General features: G+C 42.7%; 1 protein-coding gene across 1 annotated transcript in view; it reads right to left on the reverse strand.

The window, feature by feature from the left end:
• The window catches only part of SCFD2 (sec1 family domain containing 2), a 207,268-nt gene that overhangs the window by 4,476 nt on the left and 185,863 nt on the right, over positions 1–16,929 (reverse strand). The window contains exons 6-8 of the mRNA XM_075025831.1: positions 9,799–9,944; positions 6,054–6,188; positions 1,308–1,427 (exon numbers count right to left, since the gene is read on the reverse strand). Coding sequence (XP_074881932.1) covers positions 1,308–1,427; positions 6,054–6,188; positions 9,799–9,944 — 401 coding nt within the window. The remainder of the gene's footprint in view (positions 1–1,307; positions 1,428–6,053; positions 6,189–9,798; positions 9,945–16,929) is intronic.

The following is a 16,929-nucleotide window of genomic DNA, read 5'->3' on the forward strand; positions in this document are numbered from 1 at the left end:
AGTTCTCAACCAGTTCATGTGTTAACCCTCTGCTTATCTTTCAGGGTGTGTTAATACATTTCGGGTGTGGATTATACTTGTCCATCAGTGTGTCACAACTCAATCCCCCTTCAAGATGGGAAAGAATTTTATTTGCTTTTTTGAGGAGATTAGCAATAGGCTAATTGGGGAGAACTGTGTTATCAGATCAAAAAAAAAAAATCACTAAAAATGGCAGTCTGTTTTATAAAATACTGCTTGACACTGCCTTGCAAAGACAACTAAAACGTGGAAAACACATGTCAAACCCAGGGGCTGCTCAGCCTTTGGCTGGCTCCGTTTTGCTAATGATTTCTCACTAATCAAAATTGCATTCCATAGGAATTGAAAACAAGATGTTTACAAGCCACCCTGGAAACTAGACTTATGTTTACAATGCAGCTGGTTGCACAGCACTTCTTTGCAGTTTTTAGATTACCCTGTAGTTCTGCACTACTCAGCAGATACCCGATTGCTCTTGTACACGCTCCTCCACACAGTTAACAATGATTTTTCACATCTCAGACACCACCATAGCCCATCCATCCTCCTCCTCCTCTCCCTCCCCACTCCATTCAGATGACAGCTGCTGTAGCCAAGCGCTGCTGCCAGAGAGTGGATGAGGCAAAGACCAGCTGCACGGACGCTGTTGAAGCTTCACTGTGGGAGCCATCCTCCTTCCAGGAGTCCAACAGCACATCCAAGGGCTGCAGAGACTTGGGGCTTTCTCCAAATCACCTGCTTCAGGCTACATAAGGCATCTAGCAGTCAGGTATCTATCAGAGATACCTGGCCTGGACTGGAAACCAGTACAGCTGTATCAGGGCTAATTTATCTTGCTCCTCAGCAATGCCAATTGACTTGTCTCTAGGATCACCACTGGTATGTCACTAGATGGTACCCAGACCCTTGGCAGGCTCCTTCTGAGCATCCCTGCACTATGTCCTATGAATGCAGTGCCAGGGAGCCTGAATGTTTCTGTTTATGAAGAATATGAAGAAACAAATCTTTTGGACATGATGAAAGCTCCTTCAGAATAACGCCAGTCTGTTCTGAAGTCTCCAACCTGAGTTTGAACTTCTATTGCTGACTCTAACATGTGAAAAACAGACCCTTGGTGCCTGAACACTTGCTGCCTACATATGTTTCACAGCAAAATCCTAACACCATTCCTGTCCATGTGGCTGTGGCTTCATGTAGGCTTGGTACCAGTGCTATAGGGAACATTTTCTGATGAATTTTCTTAGTCTTTGTTCAGATAGGAACTGTACATTTAGAGCTGTTTTTACCTGGGTACCAGGTTTGCGTGTTGCTACCAGATCCTTCACCATTTTGACCTCAGAGACTGTCACTCCACCAACCATAAAGATGATCAGAAAAGGATGATCACCAGGGTGAGGGCGATTCACCTGTAAAATGAAGGAAAGCATTATTTGTAGCTGCTCAGTCCAGCTCCAAACCTACGGACTAGCAGTGATCGGCTCCCTGACCTGCTGGAGGAAGACTAATGAGGAAGCTCATAAAGAAATATTCATGGAATGCTGGTTTCTGTAGTAGCTGAGAGGGAAATCAATGGGGATGATGCCCAGTTAAAACTAATGAACAGTTTCCAGGGAAATGGAGTCTTCATGGCTTCAACTGAAACCTGGGGGAGTTTCTCATGAGACCTAAGGGCTTCTCCCTCCATTCTTTTTTCATTACTTTCCTCCCCTTCCCAGAGTGGGAGGAGAGTACTTGGGTGGATACACAGTTTGGATACACGTACGCATGAGGCTTTAAGGAATGAGGGGTAAATTAGTACCCAGTAGAAGCAAGGAGTCCAGCCTAAACATGCTAGAATCCCTGCCGGAGGTCAGCAATGGAAAGAATTGTAAGTAATGTGTTTTCACCAGTCCAGCGAATAATCCTTTACAATTCATCCAATGAAAATAATTCAGGTCCATTATAGTATAAAATCAGTTTCTAGCTTGTTTCACTTCAGAGTTTTCAATACTTCTGTGACTGGGTTGTAACTAATATAGAGAAACTTTAGCTCAAACAAAATACTTGTTTCATTTTTCCCCAATTATCATTAAAATGGCACAAACATTCCACTTCAGTTAAGACTTTATAAACCTGCATTTTAATTTTAAACGTGAAGGTAATGCTTTACATCAGTTTCCTCTTAATCATTTCTAGAAGTTTGATTACTTTGCTCTTTCCTAGCAAACTCTTTCTTTCGTGATAAAACACGGTCCCCAGATGACGCCTTGCTCCAGTCTTTGGGAGTGATGTCAGTGGAGCCCGTGCAATTGCTCTTGTCACACCACCTTTGAGTATGAAACACGCCAAATGTTTGGCTCTGAAAAGTGACAGTGAGAACAGTTTAATTTGCTCCTTTTTAGACTCTCCACCCCCTCTTCTTCCACAAGCGTAGGTTTATGACAGCATTCGCTCGACAGAATGAAAGTGGTCATCAGCCCGTGTTTGGGCAGAGCGCAGTTCCTTGCCCTTCACCACCACGGCAGCTATCTTTGATCCCTGTGGCTCCAGCTCCTGAGGGTACAGGTCTTCTGCTCTTCCTTGTCGCGGCTGCCCTACATTTAGTCTTTGGGCAGTTTTTCACCCTGCAGCTCCGTCAGGCTTTCTGACCGGCAACCTTCAGAAGGGACTCTTCCCTTTGAAGGGAAGGCGTGCTCTCTCTCCAGGCTAGCTGGCCTTTGATTACACAGGGCTCCCTGTTCAGTGCTGCTCCCCAGGCGGGAGGCTCTTCGACTCCCCGGGAGGTTGAAACCAGTACAAAAAGCCTTAGTTAGATGTATTAGTAAGCCGAGTATTTGTGTACTGGATGTTTATTCTCTTAATCGCCCCCACTTTGCTAGCCATCTTCATTGAACTGATGGCACAGATAGCATATATGCTACCATGCAGCAGCGTGTCCTGCAATTCTGGTCTGGTATTGAGCAATTTTCCATTTACGCCAACAGATCAATTAAATGGATACAGCAGAGCTTACAAAGACTTTCTTTATGCGCTTTCCCACATCAGGCTACTCGCTTCTCACTATCTGCATATAACATGGTGTCGACCTCAAATGAAAAAAAAGTCCATTCCTGTTACAAACACCATGAGAAGTTTAAGTAAGACCTAAATATTTACTTACAAAGCAGGTGAGATAGAGCTATTACTTGCTAAGATATTAGAGTTTTTCATGCCATAATTGCCGTAGGCAGTGACACAAGGTTAAAGAAATAACTGCTTGCAAAGATGGTGAAGATAAAAGCTGACAAAACGCTCTGCTATGGCACTTCAAGGTAATACAGGAATTACCGTTTTACTCCTTTTCATGGATCTTTGCTCTTCTTAACCCTGTCGCCAGAGCAAACAGTTCCACTCCATCTCAGAAAGCTTCTGAATGACCCAAGATGTATGCAAAGAGCTCGAACTTCAGGAGCTTGCTATTGAATAAAGCCACTCTTTCCTAATATCTTTCCTAGTGACAATAAAGGCATCATAAACATGCACGCATAACTTTGGACACACTGAAAGGACACCCAATATAAGAGCGTTAATCAGAAAACACAAGCTTTCATGGCAATACTAAAGAGAAAATGTCTTGACAAATCATTTCCTTCAGTCAAAATAAACCTAGATCCAAACACATGGTGCCTATATAAAACTTATTATTTTTCAGAAGACTAAAGTTCAAACCACAAATTCCAGAAATGCATATTAAAAATACTATTAGGCATGCAAACTCTAAATTAAATTAAAATTGTAATGAAAAGGGTCTTGGAATCTCTAATTTTGTTATGCTATGCACAAGTGTTTTGAAGGAGGACAATACTTTGGGTACAAAATATTTGGCTGTATTAAGAATGCAAGTTTCTGCCAAGATTTTTTTGTTTGATAATACAACCACCCAAGGCTCTCTCTTTTGAAGGAACTGGCTGCATGTAGCTAAACACAGCTCATTTCTGTGATACAGAAGAAGAACTGAAGTGCACTGCAACAAAAGCAATGTGTATCTTCTGGGATCCTTCTAAAGTTCAGTTGTTCTGGGACATTTCTGAGGCCTCTGAATCCCATTTATTGTGAAATCTGCATTTTGCAAAAATCCCCAAGTGAAATTCACTTTCAGTTCAAAATGCCATGCATTAAAAAAATTGGGCAACAATTATCTCAGGCAATTAGAAACATTAACCAAGAAAAAACCGAACCCATTACATCAAGTGAAGGAGCCTGAAGGAAGAAGGAGGAATGGTTCCCTGGGCTAGCAGAGCATCCCAGCTGGACATCAGCCTTCTCTCCAGCTTCGAGCCCACACTACTGCATTTCCTCAGGATGCTGATGGTTAGAGGGCTCTTTGCTGGCACATGTATCTGTGTGGAGGAAAGGGAGAGGGGGAGATGGGAAAGCGGGGTGACAGTGGTCAGTGAAAATCTAAAACTGAAACAGGAAGGTGGCAGAGGACCCGTTTGTTCTCATGGCAGATCACAAAACGCAGCCTTTTTCTCTGAGGAAAGTCAGCAAAAACAACTTCTACTGCCCCACGAGGGCTATCTCTGCCAACCAGGACACCAGCATCACTGCATCTGGTATTTCTGACCAACTAGAAACCTATTAATTTAGCTGAATAACTGGAAAAAGGAAAACACATCAATCACCAGAAACTAGACTGCCATGCAAGGCACTTGGTATCAATGATACCAAGCTCAGACCATCACAAACCATGTGTGTTCTAGAGCAGCAGTCAAAAGAGGAATCCTTGCAGCAGGGAGGCCTTTTCCTTTCACCTTCCCTAAGCTTCAAAACAAACACACCCACCAGAGAAGCAACTTCTGGATGAGAGGTGTCTTTAAAAGTCTGTCCTGGATGAACATGTCTAAGTCCATTACATACCAAAGCATGTTTATGTGAGTTGGCATTTATATTCAGTCATTGAGGAAGAAATAAAAATAAAAGGAAGCTCATGAAATAATTACAGTGCTGATGGCGCAGTAAGTGGAGAAGATCCTCTCGTGAGAAATACAGGCTGGTCAGAAACTCATTCATGTAATAATTGAACACTTGCCAACAAACTAGGCTACAAACTAAAGGAGCAAGCACGGACACATTTGGGAGGTATGTGATGATGCCTATGAAATACTCATCCTACAAAAGGTTCACTTGCTCATCTGTTATATATTCCTTACAGTAGGATATTTTTCTTACTAGCAGAGATGCAGGTGCTTACAGGTACATATTGCCATAATATACTTCATACTCTTACATAATACTATTCAATGGAGAACTCAGGATACGCAGTAAGACAGCGCTGAATGTACAGCATGCTAGCTACTCCACACTTCACCTCTGTAGACATTTAATGAACACTTAGCATAGGCTACTTTGTAAAGCAGAGTAAGCTCTTGTAGAGACTGTCTTAAAACATGCTATGAACATCCACAATGAAATTTTTGACTAGTAAGTTTCCTCCCTCCCCACTGCAAGTTAAACCTTACCAAGTTATAGAAAAGGCACTGAATATGGAGCCCCTCTGATGACCTTCCTCCCCTGTGAGACCTGACTGTTCATACTTACTTCCCTCCTGTCTCAAGGCTGCTTGGTGTCCTTAAAATCTTTTGATGAGGTGCCTTGCGGAATGCCTTTTGGAAATCCAGGTAGGTTATATGAACTGGCACTCACTTACCAATTTGCTTGTTGGGTATCTCTGAAGAGTTCTGAAAGCTAGTGAAGTAAGACTTTCCTTTAGCAAAGCCACATAGCCTCCTCCCAGACATATCACCCTTATTTAGGTGTCCAGTATCACCCTTATTTAGGACTCCAGTCTGCTCCATTCCTCTTGTTTTGTTCAGCAGGTGCTACCCATTTGTACTGTACCTGCAGTGTGGTGCCTCAAGGTATTCCCAGTCCCCCTGCAAGGATTTAACTCTCCTAATCGCCCCTTAAGTTCTTCTGAACAATATCAACACAAATACGTAAAATCAGCTACTGCCATATGATGCTATGACCTCAGGTAAATCTTACAGATAAGCTTGGGAAGCCTGGTTTACCTTCATGAACATGCTGAATCCAGTTTTAAGGAGATCAGTGAGGCCTGATGACATGTGCTCAATATCAACAGGATCAGGTCGATCAGGATTACAGATCTCTTCCACTACCTGTTTCAGCAGTGGTTTGTAAGAAGCCTGCACAAAAAGAACAACACACTGTGAGTAAAGCTGTTTAGACTTGGTGCAACTGCTCTTCTAAATATTTTACTTCCATTAAAGGTAACAAAAAAATAATTATCCTAGAAAGAAAACCATTCAGAGAGTTAAAAAATTATCGAAGCAGCAGCAGTCTTTGTGACCTTGACCACAAATGATGTGCACCATCAAACTGAAAAGACAGGAAGACGGGCACACATTTACTCTGCCCCATGTGTATTATATGAGTAAAGGGAGGCAAGGAAGGAAGGGGGCTTCCAGTTTCTCTGGAATCTTTTTGGAGGTAGTACAGAAAGGGATAGCAATACGGTTGACATTCTGTTGCCCATCGTGCACCCAGAAGATCTCATTCCCTTTGTGATGATTTTACAACCACTTAAACAGGGATTTTTAGGAGGGGTTGCTTACTGACCAGTCGTGCCTTCCCACAGGTGTCAGCACTGAAGCCTGGACGTCAGCAGGGCTGGGAAGAGGCCAGCCTGCCTGTTTGTCCCGCATGGAAGAGCAGAGCTGAGGAGCCCCTGTTAGTCCTTCAGCTTCTACGGCCAGGGCACTCTACATAACACTTCCACTTGTGGAAAGCCTTGAGAAAAATAGGCCAAACAACCCCACCGATATGCACGTCAGAGCTTCAGAGAAGTTAGGGACCAGGAAAAGTGGAACACGTAAAGGTAAAAATAGTCAGCATCCTGGAAGATCTGCTTCCAAAGGATCCACCCTGCACCCTCTTCGGGGTCCACAAACCTGTGCTGAATATGAATTAGTAGCCTAGAAATTTCCACATTCCCTTACCAAGGTTTAAACCACTCTGCCATCCTGAAAAAGTTTCCAAGATAAAAATTTTAGGGACTTGTGGAAAGATGCTCTTTAATGAAAACTCGACCTTACTTGCTTTACAGATGGAGTTTTGTTTTGCTGCTTTCAACTTTGTCCAAACTGCAACAGAACCACAAGTTTCAGGAAGTGCAACAGTCTTAGAAAATTAGCAGCTTTCAAATTAGCACATTTGTTTGCCTTTGGGACGCCCAGGTATACATCATCCCCTAGATTTCTTAAGGGAATCAAGTGTAACATCATTCATTCTGTAAAAATGACATCTACAAGAGACATCATGCAAGATAAACATAAAAATGGATGGAAAATAAAAAGCAAGCTGCTTGGCTTGAAACTAAAATTTTCTGGAGTAATTAAAGAAATGGTTTTCATCCAACACTTTACAGTGAGAAACAAAACTTACAGTTTTTTAATACAACCCTGTCAACGAAGATTTATACAACTCATCTAGTTCTTCTCACAACACGTGCATAATTTTTAATTAAGCCAACAAAGCAAATTACAGCAGACATGAGCTGCAGGATCTTTTAGGATAACATGCCAAGATTTGTGTCAAATCTAGTCACGCAATAAACAACTGTTTGAAAATACACATGCAGGCATGAAGCCCTATGTATAAAAATCTGTTTAATATCTTCATAGATGAGGAACAGAAAGACATTAGGAATTAAATATTTTTGGAGTAGAGACCAAATCACAGTTAAACAGAGAGGCTTACTGCATGAAATTAAAGGAAAAATGTTATCTGACTTCAGACAAAACTATGTACTTAAGAGATGTTAAAAATGTGCTATGATTTTTCATGTCTAAATTTTCAGCACCAAAAGTCAGTGCCCTTCAAAATGATCAAATTTGGCTACACAGATACTAAAAGGCAGATACTAAGATCACTTACCTTTTTTTGGTTATGATAGATTATGACTTGAAATTCGCCCATTATATTTTTAGGGAGTTTTTACTTTATTTTTTATACACGCCCCAATAGCTGCAATGATTTCTAACTCATATAATGAATCTTTTATCAACTTTAAATTTTGCTGGGACACAAACTGTGTTTAAAACAGTTGTTAAAAAGTTTGATGGCTAAGGGACATGCCTCAGACAAGATTATAAGGAGAAAAGGAGAGAGAAAGAGAGAGAGAAGGAAAGACAACAAGAAAAGGAGAGGGAGGGAGGATAAGAGAGAGGGAGAGAGACATGGAGGAAGGGAAGAAGGAGGGAGAAATATACTTCAGATCAAGATGAAAGGAAAATAACAGTAGTTACAATATCAGGCAAAATAAATACTCTCCTCTCATGTGGTTGCTACCCGAACTGGTTTGATAACCTGATGAAAACATTTATCATTTTATGTAAGACATATAAACGTCAATGCTACAAAAAGTCCTTCTAAGAGGCTATCCAATTCCTACTTACTTATCTACAGAAACCTTTTCTGAGTCTTAACAAGAAGAGTGGGCTTCCCAGCTCCTGACAGATAAAGTGGAAAAGCACCTATAGGCTAAACCCATTTCCATAGCATTGAGCTGGGCCGGGAATGCGTATGGCCATGGGAAGGGCACCACTTCTTCAGAGGAGCTAAACTGATCACACACAACCCATGTATTAACACCTGCCAGTCAAAAGAGAGGTCCATTTGTAGAGAGCTGTATGTATGATGGAAAAAACCATACTGCCTGCTTATTTCTGCTACTCTAAACCTCCTGAACTGCCCTCAGCAGAAGGTTGGTCCTATGCAAGCAATTAAATCCATTGCATAGCCAGATTAGGGGGCTGCAAGGTGTTAATACATCCCTTGATATGTTCCAGCACTTAGCCCTAAGCAAACAACCTGGGTTACATCCAAAGAACATACTGATGCTAATTACACTTCCAGGAAACTTTTAGAGAGTATTTTCTTATCATCTGACTGATCCCCCACTGAACTGTATTAAACGTTTAACAATTTTCCCCGTTTCAGACACCAGACTGGTTGTAATGCTAGGAGACTTCAGTAACAGGTTTTCTCCACCTTAGTTTTCCAGCAACATTTTGCAACACTCCTGATTTCTGTTCTTACAAAGCAATGCTTAATTTGAACTACATCCCTTTGCTGGTCTACAGCATACTTATGAGTTTGGAAGGATTTTTTTCTGGCTCAAGGCTAGAATCAAGTTTTATGGTCTCTCTCTAAATCGCTGTATGTGCTTTCCATTGTAAAACTCTATTTTTAACTGAAAAAGTTAAAACACTTCAGGGGAGATGGAGAGAGAGAAAACTACTGTATATTAGTCCTGATGACCTATAGTAATATCATAGTTCATGTGTTCATATTTTAGAAACAAAAAATTTTTCATCTGTTTACAAATGGGACTGCCTCTCACATTTATAGGGATGAGAGAGAAAATACACAGGAATATAGCTGCTGTATGGATGTGGGCATCCTGCTATGCTATGTCATGAGGGGTCTTAGTCCCAAACTGTCTTGACCTAGCCCTGCCTTTGACCGGCATTTATGTCATATCACAGTGCCGCAGAGCAAACCCCAAATTTCTTCCTCAGACAATTCTTTATTGACATTGACACGGATATGCCCGAGTTTAGATGAAGGACTTGAGGAAGTTCTTGATGATTAGGTCGATTATAAAATCTATACTTAAATATCTTCCACATGGGTAGAACACATATAAGATTAGCACATCAACAAAATTAGTGCTGTAATTGTGACAGCATCCTAGAGAAATAACATACACAGGGAGAAGAAAGATCCACTTGCCTGGTGGGTGTTGCTGCCTGCATTATGTATGGAATTAAACTGTTTCATGTGCATTCGAGCTCTTGCAATATCCCTGAGGGACTGAAAGATATCATCCACTGCATCTGTGGCTTTCTGAGATGTCAGGTTCAGTGATGAGTCACAGCCTAAAGAAATAAAAAAACATGGATCTGAGTGAGTGAAAAACTTTCAAGTCTTTTGATAATAAGCAGTAGGAAAAGGATAACCAGGAGGAAATTTTAAATTAGTTTCATCATGTTATATTCTAGAAACTCAGGGGCTTGTTAGACAGCATGTCCTCAGCATGGCACGGGTCTCTGCAGCTAAGCAAGAAGGCATAAACCCTACACAGCAAGCAAAGTGAACAGCACCTCTCTAAACACATTCGTAACCGAAATTGTACAGCAATTTCATCGGGCCAGGGTATATTTTGCTCTCCACAGCAAACAGAAGATCCCATGCTAGCAGACCCCGAAGAAGAGCCCCAGGTGGAAAGGAGCCAGCTGGTTTGCTGGTCTCCTCAGGGTGACACAGCCATGAAGAGGGGAATTGCTCCACAGGCATCGTACGCTGGACCCGGCTGGGAGCCTGCTGACTCCAAATGCATTTCCTACCTTTGCAACAAGACAAATGGGAAGAGTCTGTGCTAAATACAGTGGAAATGATAGCTACACATTGGAAAGAGCTGTATTACTATAAAAAAGTCCTTATTCCTCAAAGCGGCACAGTTATTACTTTTAATGTATTTTTCCAAAGGACTTCTGCTAAGATATAATGCTTATCTTCCACTGAGGGCAAACTCCATTTACAGTACCATGTAAAAGTTCCCTCCAGGTGGCCAGGCAGTGCCTTAGCAAAGAGAAATTCTTAGCCTTGGCTCCATCCCCCTCATCACAGGACCTATATTGCACAGAAGCATTGAAAAAATACTTTCTCAGCCGAGCTGCTGAGGAGAATTAGCCAAGTGAGAGATAACTGGGTCACCTGGTATTTGTATTGCTCTGTCAACACAGCTCTACACCTTTTGACATCTCTGCCTGCCTCTCTTCTCGCTTGACTCCTTATCCCTGTGGCGGAAGATCCATCACAAAATAACCCTTCTTGCCACACGCACACACAAACACACACACCTGCTTATCGGCCGTGTCTTCTCTGGGGGATGCTGTTGTAGTGGTTTGTGCATCCATCCCCCGGTCCCACAATCGGTCCTGCACTGGCAAACCGCTATGTCTGTGCAGAATCCTGCTGAGAGGATGGGGTCTCCCTGCAGGTCCCAGCACCCACTGGCACCGGCTTGCATCGTGCTGCACCAGCAGAGCCTGGCACTGAAAACAGGCATCCAAACTGTCGTGAAGGCACCTGAATTTTTGGGTGGGGGGACTCTGAACAAACTTTTCTCTACAACTGACAGAGGACAGAATCCTTATGCACTAAAGAAACAACAAAAAAGGTGGTACTTTCAAAATTTACAGGGAATTTGTAATAGCTAATCTGGATCACTCTTTCACATCTTTGGATTCTGTACAGCAGAATATATATAATATATACACATGCAAACACACTTATAGAGGTCTGAAACTATTCCTACAAGATGGTGATTAGACACTGAGCTTTCATTTGTCTGAATATTATTTGTTGAAAGGCTCCAAGTCGGATCCTCAGATGGTGCAGCAGAACAGATAAAAAATGACTGTACTTCTGCAGGGCTACATCAAACCAAGCTGCTGAGGATTTATGCCATTACAACCCACAAAGCAACGAAACGAACACAAACTGGCCCTCGGTGACTCCCATGTTGTAATTCTAAGGCAGACACTCATATATTTTTGGGCAGGCTCTTGATATTATTAAATTTTTTTAAAATAAGTGCAAAATAACTTACAGAAATATTTTTGTTGTTATGTATGTGCCAGATCTGCATGCTCTGATACTCTGATTGACCAAAGTTTACTTTTTCATTTGGCCAAGGAGCCTGCGTGTTGCCAGTGAAACAAACCCCACTCTGCAGCTCATTACCCCACTCCACTTGTGCTCTTGAAATCAGAGAGATGGCTCCTGCAAGTGATCTTGTGCTGGTTTATGTGCAAGGGAACAGTGTCCAACCGCTGAAAAAAAATGAAAGTGAACACCTCCTGGACAGATGAGGTTAATAAATAAAGTCTGAGGTAACAAATCCTGGCTTATATTTATCACTAGCACAGGCAAAATATTCAGAGATCTTGTATTGTCAGTGTGCTTTTACCCTGCCCATGGGAAAACAGGAATGAGAAAATGGTGCAGTCCCTGTTAGCTCCAAACTCAGAGGCTGTGCTTGTTTAATAGTTAACATTTATAAAGCACTTTGCAAATGAAAATCAAAAGAGCCATATCTCATTATCGTATTACTAGATTTTGTCCTCTCCAAGAGACACGCTTTCTCTGTTTTAGCCACATTAGAGATAACTAATTATCTCTAGCTCCTAGCTAATATAAGTAGCGATATTTTCTTTGTCCTCTCTTCTTCAATCCTTTATCAGCAAAAGCCATTGCTTTTGGCCAAGCCACCTCTGTAATGTTTCCTTTTGCTAGTGAACTCAAGTCCCCCATGTTGAACAAGTTCAGGCAAGGTAAAAATCACATCAGGTTTGCTTTGCTGTGCACACTCTTTTTTTTTTTCTTAATTGTTTATTTTCTTGCACCACTTGAAAGCCTTTTGCTTTGGCCCCACAGTTATTTTTGTCATGAAAAGAAATATTTGTTTCCTTCTCCTGTTGGCATCACTTCTCTTTCTCTCTCTTTATTTTAACAAGAGCGTTTTGACCAAGAAGTTTCAAATCAGCTTGTCAATTCCCACTTCTGGAACTGCAGGGCAGTTTCCAGTGGACACGGTCTGGCTTTGTGTCTGGAGGACCCCGAGATTCTTCTCACCTTGCCTGGCCCAGCGCATCCCACTTTGCTTTTTGTTACTGGGTCAATCTTCCCTTGAGCAATTTCTTGGCAAAGCGCAGCCTCTGTAACGTCACTCACCGCTCGAACCTCATTGCCAGGGAGATGCTGTCTGGAGCTCAGACTTTCCTTTACAGCTTGTGCTGACACACTTATGGGCTGGAGGCCATGGAATCATTCACCCTCACCATCTGTTTATCTGTTTATCAGGCCACATTGCTTCATCACCGTCACCAGAACCAAAACGAGAGGCACAGGAGCCTCGGTGCGCTGGGCTGTGGGCCAGCAGATCCTCACCCTCCGTGTTCAACCGTGCCTCCCGGCACACCGGAGCATATCTCAAGGAGCACTGGGGCAGGGGCTCAATGTGTGCTTCCAGTCTCCATGGCAGAGCGTGGTGCTGGACCCAGTCTGGGAGCCAGTGGGGCACTGGGAGTCAAAGCTCCGGTCCAGTGCCGGTTTAAGGCTGACCAGACAGGGGAAAAGAGGCATACTTTCAAAGGTTTCTCTAAAATGTGGCTTCCTTAGGACTTCTGATCAAGAAATGTCACATCTGGGGATGTCATGGCTCTCTTTTTCCAGCCTGACATCCACTTCTTTTTTTAAATGAAAATTTAAAAAAAAAAAAGTTTTCTTTGCAATCCCTTATTGTTGAAATTAATAACAAAACCACAGGTTCTCTGAAGGCTGCTGCCTACCTGTCACACTGCAGTAAGTTTGAAGAGGGGAGCTGGGTTTCTCTCCAAGCTGGAGAACAACAGAAGCTTGTGTTGTACAAATGGCAGGCGGCTACAAATCACCTCCCGTTCACACCTTCCCTGTGAATGGGGCTGTGTGCGCATATGGAGAGCAGAACACAATCCCTCTTCTCTGCCCGCTTCATGCTACCAAGAAATCTGTTCCTTTTACAACAATGAAGAGGTGGAATACATTAGCTGCTGCACAGCTCATGTGCTAATTAAAACAACTCTTCCTGTTACTGTTTTTTCAGGGGAAGTTAAATGGCATTTGGAGAGCATGCTGAATGAATTCCCTTGAATCCCAAGCCCTATTATACAGGGGAAAAGGCATTTAAATGAAATTTGGGGATTTCCTGTCCGACTTGAAGAAGCCCAGTTGTGGAAAAAAGAAAATCATTGTTAACCAGCATAGGACTAAAGATTTTAAAGCATGTATCCGAGATCTTGATGTTATCCCAAGAAGAACACAACCCAGTTCTGTGGTAAGTGGTCCCCGACCTCACTGATACTGCTTCTGTTCTGCTTCCATCCACTTGTGCTGAATTTGAGGAGAGTGAGACTGTCCAGAGCTGCATTCAGTGCCTAACAGGATGAGGCTACCGCCCCTTAGTTTTTACCTACTTTTGAACTTTTTCATCAGAGTGAGCACATCTCCTCTTAAGCTACACATCTGCATAACCATTAGAACCAGAACTAATCCATTTTCACAAGAAGCTTGAAAGGAGAATGGAGATGCTCTTCTCCACAGTTTGGAGTGACCCAGAAACTAAATTGGACCAGTTTTTGCACTGATTTCTGAAACAGGAAGGAAGATGCTTTAAGACAAGGACACAGACATTGTGAACCCACGAGATCTATAATTATAAAGTGGCATGTGATTGATTATTCCCTCCCTGAATGCAACAAATGAGAATTTCAGACCTATATCAGAAAACCTTTCACTGTGCTTTGTCTCTTTTGGTATGTGGTCCAGGTGTCATAAACAAACTTGTTCTTTCTTTAAAGCAGTATGATAATTATTAATACTTTGTGAAGGTCTTTGATACTTCCAAGACATCACTGAAAGGCTAAAATTCTTACAAAGTTAAAAATTTAGGAAAGCTGAAAGTTCAGCAGTTTACGCTGTTTTATTGGTATTAACTTAGGCTCTCTCCATAGCCCATTTACAGAAAACCTGCCCATGTACAATATAAACCCTGCAAACCCTGGAATGGAAGTGGCAGAGTAGCCAAGCCGTTTTGGAAGCACACACTGAAGCATGGGCTAAACTAGAAAACTGGTATTTTGAAGAAGAGGAAGTCCAACATTATGCAAGCTATTTTCTAGATATGCAGAGTTAATTTGCTTGTCAGCAAAAGACTGAGGAAGAACAGAGATACAGGGTGCCTTGAGGGTCAGAACTCAAAATACAGCACTGGGATATTAAACTAATGAAAATCTTCTATTTTTATACTTTGGATGATAGCATAGCAATGAGGGCCCTTCTTTTTCTAGCAAATAAATCTAACAGCATACATATGTATACCCACAGCCATGTGTTTTATAATAGTTTCAATATAGTCATGCATTAAGATTGTTATGAAAAAGTAGGTACGAATGCATATGGTTACACAGACCATGGCTGGTTTTTGCAAGGGAAAAAAAAATGTGTAAAAACCCAAACTGGGATGAAGTTTGTGTGATTCTCCTCTCACCTTTCTTCCTGATGGATTCTGCCATGCTTTTGAATGTTTATTCTTAAATCTGATTTGTATTAAATTGTGCTGTCTGCTGCATCTAAAAGGGAAGCTGGTAAGCGACTGTAACACTGTGGGACAAGGAAGGATGGGCCAGAATACAAGACATCTGTCACTTCCCAATAGCAACATCAGCAGAAGGTGAAAAGTGAGAATTGACTCCATTTTAGTTTGGGGGATTATGGAAGAGAGGTGCATTCCCCAGCCCTTGAGAAGAGAGCATCCAGAGGGGACAGACACAGCGGTGCCTGTGGCAGCTTCCCTGCAGCACACGGCAGGTCCCTACCCCTGGGGATGCAGAGGGTCCTGCTCTGCGCTCGCTCGGTCCTCCACATCCCCGGCCAGAGTGTGTGCGGAGCCGGCTGGGGCAGCCACGTCTGTGCTGCTGGCAGCGAGCAGCAAGCCTCTGGGCAACCTTGCAAGGCTGAAGGCCAAGTCAACACTACAGTGGGCCGAGTTCAAAACAGGGCTGGGTTTTCTGACACTAGCAAGTGATTTGGGTGCTACGGCTTGGGTTAGAGGAAAAGAAGGGTAAAAAGAAACAGGGGAGAAGCTGAAAGATTTTTCAAAATGGTATCTGCTGTTCAAAGGTGAATTAAAATCCCAAGAAAATAGGCACTTAGTAAAAAAATGTATGAAAGTTATAAAAAAAAAATCCACGTTCATTTTGCTGAAGGCCTGGCAAAGCAGTGTGTCAGTGCTGCTGGCACAGAGGGACAGAAGCTTGTCAGCTGGGGAAGGGGCAGGCGCAGAAACACAGAGATAACCTGTCCTTACCCACAGCCTCGAGACGTTCTTGCTCCATTCCCTACCAGCAACCACAGCAGATTTCTAAGCCGTCGTCCCGATTCAACTCCTTTTCTCACCCTCCCCCTTCCCTCCCCGCTTCCTGCGATGGCCCCTTGCCCCAGTCATGCCTCAGCCCTTCGTTGCACCTGGGAGCCTGAACTCACCTTGGACCGCACCACTGCAAAACCACTCCATCCCTCCAGCCCTCCTCGGGAGAGGCAAGTTATTTGTGCACCAAAGGTGAAGAGGTCGAAACTCCACCGAGGTGTCCAAGAGGTTAGCATCACAGCCAGGGAGGGAACTCAGGGTTTCCGAGCCCTGGACTCGATCAGCCCTTCTGCCAGTCCACACAGCACCGAATAACAGACTGCAAACGCTAGCAGGCAGAAAGTTAAACAGAGGGGAGGAGGAAAGCAAAGAATAGCAGTATTGTCCTGGCTTTGGCTGGGATAGAGTTAATTTTCTCTCTAGTAGCTGGTATAGTCCTATGTTTTGGATTTAGTGTGAGAATAATATTGATAACACTGATGTTTTCATTTGTTGCTAAGTCGTGGTTAGACTAAGTCAAGGATTTTTCAGCTTCTCATGCCCAGCCAGCGAGAAGGCTGGAGGGGCACAAGAAGTCAGGAGGGGACACAGCCAGGGCAGCTGGCCCAAAGTGGGCAAAGGGGTATTCCATACCATGGGACATCATGCCCAGTATATAAACTGGGGGGAGTTGGCTGGCAGGGTGGATCACTGCTCAGGAACTAACTGGGCATTGGTTGGCAAGGGGTGAGCAATTGCATTGTGCATCACTTGTTTTGTATATTCTAATTCTTTTATCATTATTATTGTCATTTTATTATTATTACCATCATCGTCATAATTTTCTTTCTTTCTATCCTATTAAACTGTCTTTATCTCGACCTATGAGTTTTACTTTTTTTTGATTCTCTCCC

Source organism: Buteo buteo, chromosome 1 (genome assembly GCF_964188355.1).
Source record: "Buteo buteo chromosome 1, bButBut1.hap1.1, whole genome shotgun sequence".
Taxonomy (NCBI): Eukaryota; Metazoa; Chordata; class Aves; order Accipitriformes; family Accipitridae; genus Buteo; species Buteo buteo.